This window comes from Mytilus californianus, unplaced genomic scaffold, assembly GCF_021869535.1.
Source record: "Mytilus californianus isolate M0D057914Y unplaced genomic scaffold, xbMytCali1.0.p SCAF_42, whole genome shotgun sequence".
Classification (NCBI taxonomy): Eukaryota; Metazoa; Mollusca; class Bivalvia; order Mytilida; family Mytilidae; genus Mytilus; species Mytilus californianus.
In genome coordinates this window covers 163207-177351 of record NW_026262693.1, presented here as the reverse complement: position 1 = coordinate 177351, position 14145 = coordinate 163207, and the positions used below count along the sequence as shown (strand labels likewise).

Below are 14145 nucleotides of genomic sequence, written 5' to 3'. Positions count from 1 at the left end.
AGTTGTTTTTAACTGATGTTTGCGACATTTTTTTTTGTTTTGGTTCGCCATCCTCATTGTTTTAGCTGCCAATATATTTATGAATATGTCTTAAAAGTCATCGTTGATAACATTCTTATACAGTTATAGGACAAACGCCAGATTTTTAGTTTCTTCAGCAAAATAGCCAGAACATTAACCAATTAACAGCTTATTGATAAATCATTTATTCAAACACTTGTTTATTTGTCTTCACAGCATGGAATCTTCTGATTACCACAATATTTTAGATGACTGACCAGAAATGACCACATGTGTACCATGGAACAGTACATAATAATAGATTGTTATCAGAATCAGCTAGTAGCAAACTCTTCTGACTTTTGAATTTTATATACACAAGACCCCCCTTTTTTAAATTAATACAAGGCAATGCAAACATTCGCATTTGAAAACTGAGTATTTGTGTTTAGTATTTTATTTTTATATTTAAGCGTATAACTAAATCTACAATATAAATATGAATAAGAAATGACTGATTTTGTAAAATATTTTTTGTATACTGGCATGACTGGAATGAAATTTGATGTTCTCGTACCACAGGCACACTTTGAAAATGTTTTCTCTAAATAATGGTGTCAAAAATCCAACACAAGTTTTAAAAATTTATAAAGTAGTTCAAAATTCATTGCAAATATGTCTTTCACCAAAAACAAAATCTTGACATTTTTAATATTTCCAGTTTTACAATTAACTATTTGTCTAGCCTGCAACTAAAGTCGCCAAAGCTAGACATAACAATGGGGAACGGATTAATGTAAGTTCATCTTGTTTCCAAATCCCTGTATTTCTATTGTATAATTATAATTTGAGCACTTTTGAAAAATAAAATATTGTTTTGAAACTAAACTAATCCTTAAATAGTCGTGTCATCAACATTTAGATTCATTCTTTGGTTATTTTTTTTTATAACGTCAACATTTGTGTTAAACCTTCACATAATTTATTTAACTGACAGACGCTTCTATACAATGACAGCATCAAGAGAATTTTTTTTCTTTTTTCAATATTTTACTGTGATAAGTTTTTTTTGCACTAATGTTTTTATAAATTAACTCTTTACAAAACTTAGAATTTTTCTAAATACTAAGGATTTTTTATTTCAGGAATAGATTATCACCTTAGCTGTATTTTGCAAAATCTTTTGGAATTTTGGGTCTCCAATACTCTTTCATCTTCGTACTTTATTTTGGCCTTTCAACTTTTTTGATTCGAGCGTCACTGGTCAGTCTTTTGTGGACTAAACGTGTGTCAGACGTTCAAAATGTGATGCCTGGTATTTATGATGAGTTTATTTAGATACAGTCAGAAGTTTTAGTTTTTCTTAGACATCTATAATTTTGTCGAAGCATCATTGAATGATATTATAAGTTAGGTTCTTCAAGATCAAGAGTAAAATTTAAAATATTTGTATCAATTTTCCTTATTTTACTGATAAAAGGCTTTTTTGAAGTAAATATTTAGATTTAGTCTTGGGTTAAAGTTTCCAAATATCGATAACTTTATGGAATTTTATGAACAGGGACAGAATTTTCATCATGACCAAAAAATGGCAACTTAAGAATTTTTTTTTTTTATTTTAACTTTTCTGTATTTTGCTGATGATTAGAGTTATTTTTGTTTAATAAACATTTAGATACAGTTTAGGGTTAAAGTTAACAAAATATCAATAACCTTTCTCAAACCTTCATTTTAAGGAAACTTTTAAAGAAGATTCTTTATAATCAATAAATACCTGACATGTAGATTAAAATTTTGAATTTTCCACCCATTCTTTCGTAATTTACAAATAAATTGTTTGTTGGCAGTCAACTTTTTAGGTATAGTCTGTTGTGAAAGATTTTGAATAATTTTGCCAAACCTTCATGGAATTTTACAAAACTTTGACTGAAGCTTCTACATAATCAAGAGATTGAACCCTGAGCAAATTTTGAATTATTTTTTAGATAACGATGTAAATACAAAATATTTTCCAATAATTTAAATTCAAGACTTAAACAAGGTCATATTCAGATGTAGGTACTCCTAACGGTCCTATAAAATAGTGTTCTTCTACAAATTCTGAATTATACATTTGTCTCTGTGGTCAGTGGTCTGATTACCATGGTCACAGATAAAAGTTTCATACCCATTCATCTGACTTTCTAATCTCTACCAGCAGGGAGTCTGATAAGAGGTTGTAATATGTTGAATGGATTAATTAACATCAATAAATTGTGCAACTTGATATCTCCTAAATTTTAGGATGAAATTTGGCGTTTGTCCTATAACTGTATACTTAGTAATTTAAAACGCGCGTTTCGTCTACGGCTGTAAGAAAAATTAGTGACGCTCGAATCAAGCCAGTTGGAAAGTCCTTGTCACTTGAAGCTAAAGCAGACGCAAACCCAAATTATCCAAAAGATTGTGCCAAACCAGGCTCCGGCATTATCTAGCTTGGGTAGTAAATATGTATTTGAATGAATTGTTATTTAATGAACAGTAACGTTGCAGAAAATGACAGCACCAATGATACTAGTATTTCTTGTCGGTACGGAAAATTTCTGAACTTATGAAAGCTATGGAGACGAAAGATCCACAGCGATATCGATCAAGTAGCTGTAAAAAATAAGCTATCATTGATGATTTTTATATGTCAGACTTTGTTCTGTCAACACTAGACTCAACAGTGGCGCTCGAATCAAAACAGATGGAAAACTATAACAACTGGGATTAAAAAGCGTTTAAAACAAACACAGTTGTGCCAAATGTGGCTAAGGCCATTAACGTTTTTTTTTAATATCTTAATTCATAGAATTATAGGACTATTATCATGGAATATTGTATCGAACAGACCTTCACAATGATCTTGGTCATGGATGACCTACTTTATTACCGTATATGTTACAGGTATTTTCAATTTATTCTTTTTTTTTATCGTTCAGTTGAATTTCCTTTATTTAACGTGTTTAACAATCTAACATTAGAAGCAGTCCTCTCACTATTGTTTTCTTATCCCCCTTGCATGCAACAAACTTGATATATCTAGTTTTTTTAAACTGCGTGTTTCGCTGCCACTGCTATTGAATTGTAACTTAATTTGTGGTAGTCTCGTTGACCAGAGTTATCGTTCTTACTGCGAACAACAATATTTAAACAAAGGGATTGGATAAAGGCTCAGCCTATATAAAATTTTCTCCTGCAAGATGGATAGAAAATAATTGGTTTTTACATGAAAATTAATGAATGTATACATCATTTTGTCTCACAGTGAGTAAGGGGAGACAATTAACCCTCTCCCATCTAACAATTGATTAGATTATACTTAAATTTATATATGATTCCTGCAAATTAACATAATGTGACTTTTTATACCATAAAAAAACTGAATATCAAGTTCCGATAGGCAAAGTTAGTCGAAACGTTTTATCCCATTTCTTTAAGTACAGTTTTGTTATATAGGGCATGTCGATGTATTTATCATTCTCTCAACTGTTGTAACTTTTGCGATGGGGGGTTCTAGTACACGGAAATCCAAAAAAGTGTTTCGACAGCAACAAAGTCGTTGAGTGTGACATATATACCAAATATAAGAGTTTGTGTTAAAACTTAAATTGTACCAGAATCGAAAACGATAGAGAATTGCTTTACTTTTCTAGTCACAAATAATAAACTGCTCGTAGGCCTTCGAATAAATCATCTCTTTTTGAAATCAAGTTTCTATAAAAATTGACTAGCTGTGTTGATTCTTAAAACTAATCCTAAGTTTGTTTTATAACGTAAACAGGGCAAGTACTGTCACTGGACATAGTAAAACTGGCAAAGGTCACGAATTTGACAATTTTGACCTTGTTAAATCACTTCACAGTGACCGTTTGTTCCTCAAGTATCACGTTTATCGCTGGAATAACACATATGGTCAGTTATGGACTAAGGTATAAAATGGAAAATGGTCAGAGGTTCAACAAATAGCAACAGACGTCGGATACCCTTTGAGACATCGCGTAAAAACACAAGATATGAAGACTTTTGTTCTTTTTCTCACATTTGGCTTTGCAGGTTAGTATAATTTATATTAGAGAAAACATATATTAGGGAGTGGAGAGACATACGTCGTAAATAAAAGTTGTCTTTTGAGAATCAAACGTGTCAAAAAACCCTTCTCTACAGTGATTCTATAAGTTTTTTGTCAATTTGCAAAATATTTATGGTGTTCAAATTGTCCGATTTACAACACTTTAACATGAATTATACTGAATGTATTGTGCAATAATTACAAATGACGATGAGGTAGACTGGAAAGTGGGAGGGGCAAACGTCGTCTTTTGAGAGTCTGACGTGTCAAAAAATCCCTTTTTACTGTGATTTTATGTTTTTTTTTTCAATTTGCAATAAAATAATCATTTTTTTTCGAATTGTCCGATTTGCAATATTTTAACATAAATTATAATTTACTTTCAATTGTAACTTATATGACAGTGGCGTAGAAGTAGACTGAAGGGTGGTGGTGTCAAACTTCTGAAAAGAAAAACAAAAACAAAAGAAAAAAGAATCTTTTCTATAGTCTAAAAGTCATCCATTTTCCTTTTCCTTTTTTATTTTCAATAGATATTTTTGGGGCAAAAGTGTTGGGCCGGGAGTAAGGAGGTGGCTCCTACACCCCTGAACTATAAAAATTTCCGTGTTTTTATTTGTGAATTACATATCAGCTGTTAATACACTTTGTACATGTACTAGTATAAATGTTTTGTAATACGTCGATTTATTTCCAGTATGTACACAGAAAATAATGCAACCAGGTCGAGAATTAATTAAAGAAATATTTTCCTTTTCGGTAAGTTGAAATTTATAATGTAATTCCAATGACTGAACAACTGTAAAAAAATCATATGAATTTTAGCTGATTTAGAACCTAACGTTACCGTCAAAGATCAGTCTTCGTTCTTTGACGACATTGAATCAATTTTAAAGACCAATAAGCAACCACTATGTAAACCTTGTTTATATTGTGTCGAGTCGAGTAGCTGATATTTTATGTTATCGCTATTTTGTGCATTTTTCCTTTCATCTTTTTTAGATGATAATTTTTCATATCTTGAGACAGAAAATTATCGTCAGAAGACGTTGTCAATGTAAACATGAACGACCTCATAGGCAAAATAGCGATAAACAGATTATGGTCTTTCAAACTCGAGGATGTTTCTCAGCCACATCTCATCTCAGGGCGGTCACCCTTCGATGAGATTGTAGCTGAGAAACACCCTCTCGTTTGAAAAACCATCATCAATAATCTATAAATATAGTAATCTGCATATTAAATATCACGAGATGTTAAGCAAATAACAACCAATCATTCATCTGCATACTGAAAAAGATATCATCGATAGATGTGAGTGCTTCCCTAATACGTTTCGGAAGCTGTCATCGTTATAACGCCTGGTAGGTACCGATTATCAGGTTGTCTGCATATTGATATCGTAAAATATCAGCTGCGAGTCACAATATAAAGCTTTTTGTGGAGTGAGCGCAGCGAACGAGAACAAAAAGGCTTCATATTGTGTCGAGCAGTTGATATTTTACAATATAAATATGCAGACAACCAGTTAATACATTTATCGGGTTGTATTTGCGTATTTTGCATGATAGAAACGAGTGTTTTCTTTGTTTCACCAGCAAACCGGGTCAAACTTATCAACGCCGGTTCATATATTATGACGTCGGTGATATGTCCGGGTCAAAGTTATTAAGGCCGGGTCAACGTATTTGACGTCACAAAGCCGTGATATGCAATTTGATTTTAGAGCTGAGTGATACAGACAGAGGGACGACCGATAAAACGATATTATACGATACCACAAGTCCAAATATCCTGACGTCGTTACATAATAAACGTATTTACACTTTTGGTATTTAGCTATATTTTGCCTCCGAATGACCTTAGATCTACACCGAATCATCTTTTGACGTCAGGCAACAATCACTTTTTAATTGTGACGTCAAATGTTTTGAATTATGATGTCAAAGTTTACGGGAACCTGTGCGATTTTACGTAATGGCGGACAAATTTGCATACAAGTGTAAATACGTCTATACTTGAATCCTTTCATTAGTTCTATGATACAAAAACATAATGACATTTTCAACACATGATTTTCCAACCTAGTTTAAATTCTAACTGTTTTTGCATAAGTGCTCCAATTATTTCTTGGGAATCTATTACCACTCAAATTCCCAAATTTTCATTGATTTGATGAAAGCTCGAGGATGAAAGTTGAAAGAATGTGGTAGCAAAAACGCTTTGACGCGTCAAAGAAAATTAAAACGATGTATGGAATCCTAACAATGCAAAATTAAGGCAAGTCCCTCGAATACTTGATTAAATCTTTCATTTTTAGAGTGAGATTACGGATGTTGATGGGTTTAGTAGTAAAATCGTTGGAGGGAGTGACGCAGACATCACTACCTACCCCTGGCAAGTGTCAATGCAGATGAGAAGCGGTTCAGGCTGGTACCATATTTGTGGCGGGTCTATCATAGACAACAACTGGATTGTAACTGCTGCTCATTGTGTTGATGGAAGTTCGTAGGTCATCTTTTATTATTCAATTGATCTTTCATAAAATAAAAAATATAACTATATCTTAAACCCAAAGATTTAATTGATCTTTCATAAAATAAAAAAAAATAACTATGTTTTAAACCCGTAAAAACTATTTCAAATTGATAAAACAGGTGCCAATACAAATAAGTCATTAGAGCTGACGAGTGTTCATTTACTGAAAGCATCCATTTTTTATTTATTTGTTACAAATTTGTTTATGTTAGATGGCAATAAAGATTTGAACTAATATCGTCTTTTTGTGTAAGGACTGGTTTAGATGTTGAACTGGATTCTATAAATGGACAATCTATGTTTGAAAATTTCATTATATTTTCAGTTTTTCAGTTTTTCTCTTTTTTATAAATGTCATCAAGTGTGGGTTTTTTACATATTTATGCATACACTTCATAGTCTAGTCTATATAGTGAATAATCTGCAACTAATTGCAACACAAAGTTTTTCTCCGGAAACAAGTCTGTTACTATCTAAAAACAACATACAAAAATACAGTTTTGAGGAAAGTGGTCTAATTAATCAAAACTTGTCGGCCATATACGATGGTATTTTAGTGGTTTTCGTTACCCTCCGTACACAATAAATAATGCCGATCTAACCACAGGCGCTTGGGTATATGATACAGAATTTTTTTTAAATTTTTTTTTTTGTTGATTAAAATATTCAATTTTCTATATTTATACTACATATCTATCACTACTGCGCATGTCTCGCCTAGTTTCGAGTGATTTTACCAACTTTGAGACAAACCCCCATTTTACTATCCACACTAAGAAACAAAAAGGCAACTAACTCGACACCATCTTGCGTGCTATAAATAAATAATAAAATTGACCTACCTGGATTTCCCATCGATTTTTATGGAAAACATGCCTTTCTCGCAGTCCGATCGCAGACGTCGTTTCTATTTATCAAATTGCTACTGTTCGTAACTTTTTTACTCCATCTCAATCATATAATAAAAAGATTTTCACTATTTTCACTAAATTCAAATTTACGTGCCCGGAAGTTTACTGTTTATATTCAGGGGAAGTTACTTTTTCCCGAACTTTTGTTAAAGGGAAGTAATATTTTCCCGGACTTTTTCGGAACATCTCTGCAAGTACACATAAAACAAAGAAAGGGATACGATGATTTCCGAACTATTACAAAAAAGGCGAAACTTTTTCGTTGCTGAAAAAAGAAAAGATCTGTTTTAGTCAATCAAAGGAAGAAATTACGAAGGAAAACATAGTTTCATGGTAATTTATGAATATACAAATGCTCACACAAAATTGTCTTATGAAAAGAATCAAAAAAATAATCCGTGGACCATTTGATCTGATATTTTTTTTATTTCATTTTTTTTTGGGGGGGGCGGGGGTTGCACTTACAATCAAATTAAAGGCTTGATCTTGTTCTTCGTCCATCATATCTGTTTGTTTACATTCAGTATTAGTTCGGAAATCATCGTATCCCTTTCTTTGTTTAATGTGTACTTGCAGAGATGTTCCGAAAAAGTCCGGGAAAATATTACTTCCCTTTAACAAAAGTTCGGGAAAAAGTAACTTCCCCTGAATATAAACAGTAAACTTCCGGGCACGTAAATTTGAATTTAGTGAAAATAGTGAAAATCTTTTTATTATATGCTTGAGATGGACTAAAAAAGTTACGAACAGTAGCAATTTGATGAATAGAAACGACGTCTGCGATCGGACTGCGAGAAAGGCATGTTTTCCATAAAAATCGATGGGAAATCCAGGTAGGTCAATTTTATTATTTATTTATAGCACGCAAGATGGCGTCGAGTTAGTTGCCTTTTTGTTTCTTAGTGTGGATAGTAAAATGGGGGTTTGTCTCAAAGTTGGTAAAATCACTCGAAACTAGGTGAGACATGCGCAGTAGTGATAGATATGTAGTATAGATATAGAAAATTTAATATTTTAATCAACAACAAAAAAATTTAAAAAAATTTCTGTATCATACATGTATACCCAAGCGCCTGTGGATCTAACCTTCACATTGAAGATCACTAACTAAAGCAGGTGAAATTAAACAATATAAACAAAATTAATATGAATATGAAAATGTTTAAAAAAAACCGTGTACTAGCATATCTTTATTATCAATATCAGTCTCCTTATTTTAAACCAAATATGTTATATGAGGGTAATTGTTGTGCATAGTGCATCAGGTATAATTGAATCACATTTCAAGGTCATTTATCTAATTCCAAGAACATTTTTGGCTTATTCTCCTTTACATATTTTATAAGCTTTATGTGTGTTTCTTTTATTTTTTTTGCCCACCTGGACCAAAGGGTCAATTGACATATCAGCAGTATACGATCTACAAATGATTCAATATTGCCAAAACTTTCAGTTGACCCCATATAGAAGTTATTGCCCTTAAATGAAGATTTTTTACCATTTATATGTGTTGAGAGAAAAAACTATAGAAGATAAATAGTTCAACAAATTTGAAATTGTAAGACCACTTCTCATAAAAGTAACTCTCCTTGAATAAGATGTTTACCCACATTTTTGTATTTTGGGCAACACCTATAGTATATAGAGAGATACTGAAAAAAGAAAAAAATATCAGTAATACAAAAGTCAATAATATTCTAGTCTTTAATGTTGGAGAGTGGCCATCGTTGAAAATGCACATAGATCCAGGTGAGCGATGTATGCCTATTATCTTAAAAACTATAATTGTTATAGATAGGTAGAAACTTTTAATAGTACAAATAATCAGCAAGACAAGATCTACAAATAAGTCAATATAACTTAAATCGTCATTTGACACTATATAAGAGTTTGTCCCCGTTAATGTCTAATTTTACTCTTTTTGCGCTTTGGGAAAAAACTATAGAAGATAGTGAGAAACTGTAAACAGTAAGACTGATCAGCAAGACTTGATCAACAAATAGGTCAACAAAGCCAAAATTGTTAGTCCACTACTTATAGGAGTAACTGTCCATGAATGATGATTTTTATCCATTTTTGTGTTTTGGCAAAAACTGTAGTAGGTAGAGAGAAACTTGACAAAACATGAACAGCAATACCATTCAAATCAACAAAACAGAGATTTTAGTTATGAATTTCTCTTTTCTTTATTTTTCTTTTTCAATGACCCTTTAGTCTCTATTTTTTTGCCCATTATTCTCTATTCTGTAAACCCCATCCGGACCCTCGTGAGAGAAGGCTGAATCTCTGATGTTGGAAAATTTCAGATGAAGATTGTATAATTGTTTAGAAGTTTGGGCAAACACATATTTTTCAACTGTTAATTCTTAATACCATTTGCAGTGTTGAGTGAAAACAAGTCCATGATAATATGTTATATCGTGCACTTTGTTTGCAGGGTCAACACTTTACGGATTGCAGCTGGAATGACAAAATTATCAGATACTTCAAGAACGGTTCGATCGCTGGCCAGAATTATAATGGTAATTAATTATTTTTCAGTACATTCGAAGTTAAGTTTTATTAAGACGTAATGGTGTTGTTTGTCAAAAGACAATAACATTCCTTCAAAATTAAGAAACAATTTTCATACAGATAAAAATAAATATACAATACCGTTTCAATCAGTTGAATCGAAAATCGACATTGTTACTTTTCCAATTCGAAAACATAGTTTCAACACTGGAAATTCAAATATATTATTTTTTTAAACGAAATGTAAATTTGACTTTAAATTATGAAGATACTGATATACTATTTAGAATTAGTTCTCTTTTCGTTGCAGCACCCAAGTTATAGTTCAAGCAGACCTGGATACCCAAACGACATTGCTTTATTAGAATTGTCACAATCATTGACATTTGGTGCATCTATAAATAAGATCGCTGTTCCAACAACTCAGGATTTTACTGGATCAACCTGTAGTCTTTCGGGATGGGGAAGACTAAGCGGAAGTAAGTCATATGTTCTCAGACTGGTTTCACAAGTATTGTTGTTATTTTTGTTTTACGGTAGATAAACTGTACACCACCATCTTGGATTGTAAAAAAACAGTACACAATCGGTCTAATTCTTTGCTTAAATCTTCAAATTTTGAGACAGATTGGCAATTAATGGGCAATACTGTTTGAATAAAGAAAAATTAGTGAATCTATTGCATTATTTAGACTGTTTTAATAAATACCATATATTTCTTTTTGTTCAAATCAACTTTTCAACTTAGTCATTAAGGGAAGATAACTCTAATAGTAAACTGTTTTTAAAGGAATGTTTTACTTGTAGTAAGAAAATAAGTTCGATGACACCATTTTTTCATTTTATTTTCTTTAAGCATGTTATTAAAGCTATCTTCACATATTTTATTTCAAAATTCTATCTCATAGATTTTATCTTTCTATTCACAACAAACAAAGTGGGTTTTTTTCATGAATAATCACGACTTGTAGCTTGAAAAATAGCGGGTGACCCATACTTTTTATTATATTTTTTGAGAAAAACATGTATGATGGTAAAATCTACATTTTGGCAAAGTAAGAAAATTCTATCCGAGGAAATATATACTGATGATCCACCTTAACATATAATTTGTTGGTTCATTTCAATGTTTTCTTACTTTGCGTCTGTGACGTCATGTATTATATTTGAAGTGAATGTTGAACATTCTTTTAACGGCCATTTTTATGATTAACAAAACATGCTTTGAGGAGAAAAGAATCATATAAGCTAAAATAAATAATAGACGGGTTTTTTCTTCAATGATAAAGGACAACCATATCATATATCTAAATGAATCTGTTAAAAGTAAGTGTTAATAAACATTGCTGACTTTTGTCTATGTTCCACTAATTTCTCAAAGGCAAACTTTCTTTCTATTGCAATAAATGCAAAGTTAGGTTCAGATATGGAAGAGAAGTTGAGTTAATATAGCATTCAGAACCCAGATTACCGGATATAACAACTAATTCTATGTTCCTCGTAAAATTGATTGATTGATTGATTGATTGATTGATAATTATTTAACGCTGGGTTAATGCAAAATGGTTATTTCACACATGATCAGTATTTCAATCATATAGATATTGTTTTATATTTCTTATTTTTCATATGCCTTCAACCCCTCGGGGCATAAATGTACATTTCTTAAATAGATAATGAATTAACAAAAAAAACCTTTCATTTGTAAGGTGGAAGCAGCCCAGACAATTTAAAAGATGTTCAGATGACGATCATCAGCAACTCTGAGTGTTCTACAAGATGGGCATCGGTCACTGGTGCTGCTATCAATGACGGAAACATTTGTATATTACAATCTGGTAAATCCGCCTGCAGTGTAAGTACATCACGACATGCATTCTTTATATTTTTGCATACTATTCTGTATTCTTTTTATTTTAGCACCCAATACCTTATTATTCTGTTTTTTTTAGGTTTTTTTTGTTTTTTTTTGGGGGGGGAGGGTTCTCTTTTCTTTATTTTTTTTTTCAGTTTTCTGTAGTTTTTGCCCATTATTCTCTGTTCTGTAAACCGAAGCCAGACCTTCCCTTATGGCAAATTAAAAAGAATGGGTTTCATTCTAATAAAAGTTTGGGAAGGTATAACGGATTATGATTATCATAATTACATATTTGAATGTGATTTTGTTTGGAAAGTCAATTTTTAATCAATTACAGGGTGACAGTGGTGGACCGATGACATGCTACTCAGGAAATACCCCTTACCTTGCCGGGGCTACGTCATGGGGTATAAGCACGTGTTCCGGAGATTTCCCCAGCGTTTATGCCAGACTGACGTCATTCAGATCATGGATCAGTAGTTATGTTAGCATTTAATAACTTGCATGTACATATTTCTCTTTATTTAATAAATAGTTCTATAATTGTAATAAAATCTTCAAACATTTGATAACAGACTTCCATTCGAACGGATCACTTAATTTTTATAGGCATATTTAAGCCCTTAAATCGAAAGCCGACCTTGACGTCACTGGTGAGACGAGGATAATCGAAACACGCTTCTGGGATACTGATTTCTTTGTATCTTTGACGACTTTTTACAGGTGTCTGCTATTTACAAAGCTATCATCATTCACAAAATGTGGTTAAGATAAAAAAAAAATGTGGATAGTGTCCACATGTGGACATAGATGATGCCCCCGCTTGCATATCATATAGTTATAAAGGGACATAACTGAAGAACGGTAAAAGTGACACTACCCAAATTTGAACTTGATCTCAGTTTTGTGGTAATAAGCATTGTGTGTAAGTCTCATAACATTTGGTTGAGGCTAACTTAAGTAGAGAACAGAAACTAAAAATTCAGCAATTTTTCTATTTGTAAACACGCATAACTCTAGAATGGTTGTGTATAAGTTTTATAACATTTGGTTGCGACAAACTAAAGTTAGAGAACGTAAACGAAAAATTCAGCAATTTTTATGTTTATAAAGGAACATAACTCAAGAATGGTAAAAGTGTCGCCACCAAATTTCGTACTTAATCTGTATTATGTAGTAATAAGCATTGTGTATAAGTTTCATAACATTTGGTTGAGGCAAACTAAAGTTAGAAAACGGAAACAAAAAAATTGTACTTGATGTTAGTTTTGTGGTAATGAATATTGTGTATAGGTTTCATAATGTTTGGTTGGGGCAAACTAAAGTTACAGAATGGAAACTAAAAATTTTGCAATCTTTCGATTTATAAAGGGGCATAACTCAATAATGGTTAAAGTGACACTACCCAAATTCAACTTGATCTGTGTTTTATCAGTGGAAGTCAAAATTAAACATTGCATTGTATAAAGCATTTATTGTAGTTGATTCAACTATAATCATGGACAAAGGAAGATAACTCCAATTTTAAAAAATACTTTATATTTAGAAGAAAATAAAAATTTTGCTATTTTTTCATTTATAAAGGGGCATAACTCTAGAACGGTTAAAGTGACGCCACCAAAATTCAAATTTGATCTATGTTTGGTGGTAATAAGCATTGTGTACAAGTTTCATAACATTTGGTTGAGGCAAACTTAAGTTAGAGAACGGAAACCAATTTTGGGACGTACGTACGTACGTACAGACGGACAAGGGTAAAACTTAATGTCCCCCAGCGCTACGGCAGGGGCATAAAAATTTCAAAACTCCTTTTAAGCTACTTGTGGCAGGTAATGTAGATAGAACACCTTTAGTATGCCTCTTTTGACACCCGCAAGGAATGTTTGATATGTTAATTTATACTCATGTAAATATTTATAAGACATAAGGAATTCACACAAGAATGATCTGTCACAGTGGTTCCTTTTATTAAAAAAATATATAGAATTCATGCATGGGTTTGTTCTTATGTTGTACTGTTACACCACTGTCCCAGGTTATGGGAGGGTTGGCGCGCCTTCAAACTAGTTTAACCCCGCCACATTCTGTATGTGCCTGTCCCAAGTCTGGGGCCTGTAATTCAGTGGTTGTCGTTTGTTTCTGTATATCATATTTGTTTTTCGTTCATTATTTTGTACATCAATCAGGCCGTTAGTTTTCTCGTTTGGAAATTACTTTACATTTGTCATTTC

The 14145-nt window shown here is 32.1% G+C and overlaps 1 protein-coding gene across 1 annotated transcript; it reads left to right on the top strand.

Moving 5' to 3' along the window:
* The first annotated feature begins 3934 nt into the window (after positions 1 to 3934).
* Positions 3935 to 13909, top strand: LOC127699874 (chymotrypsin-like serine proteinase). The gene is made up of 7 exons (XM_052203282.1): positions 3935 to 4077; positions 4791 to 4852; positions 6414 to 6601; positions 9905 to 10064; positions 10367 to 10535; positions 11766 to 11911; positions 12252 to 13909. Exons 1-7 carry the CDS (start codon positions 4038 to 4040, stop codon positions 12408 to 12410), a joined length of 924 nt encoding a protein of 307 aa, XP_052059242.1. The 5' UTR covers positions 3935 to 4037; the 3' UTR covers positions 12411 to 13909.
* The last annotated feature ends 236 nt before the right edge of the window (positions 13910 to 14145 follow it).

Bases quoted from the DNA above. Each gene is read 5' to 3' on its own strand.
- LOC127699874 (XM_052203282.1), top strand. From the start codon at position 4,038: ATGAAGACTTTTGTTCTTTTTCTCACATTTGGCTTTGCAG. The intron at 4,078-4,790 runs GTTAGTATAATT...ATTTATTTCCAG, and splicing joins TCTCACATTTGGCTTTGCAG to TATGTACACAGAAAATAATG. The intron at 4,853-6,413 runs GTAAGTTGAAAT...TTTCATTTTTAG, and splicing joins AAGAAATATTTTCCTTTTCG to AGTGAGATTACGGATGTTGA.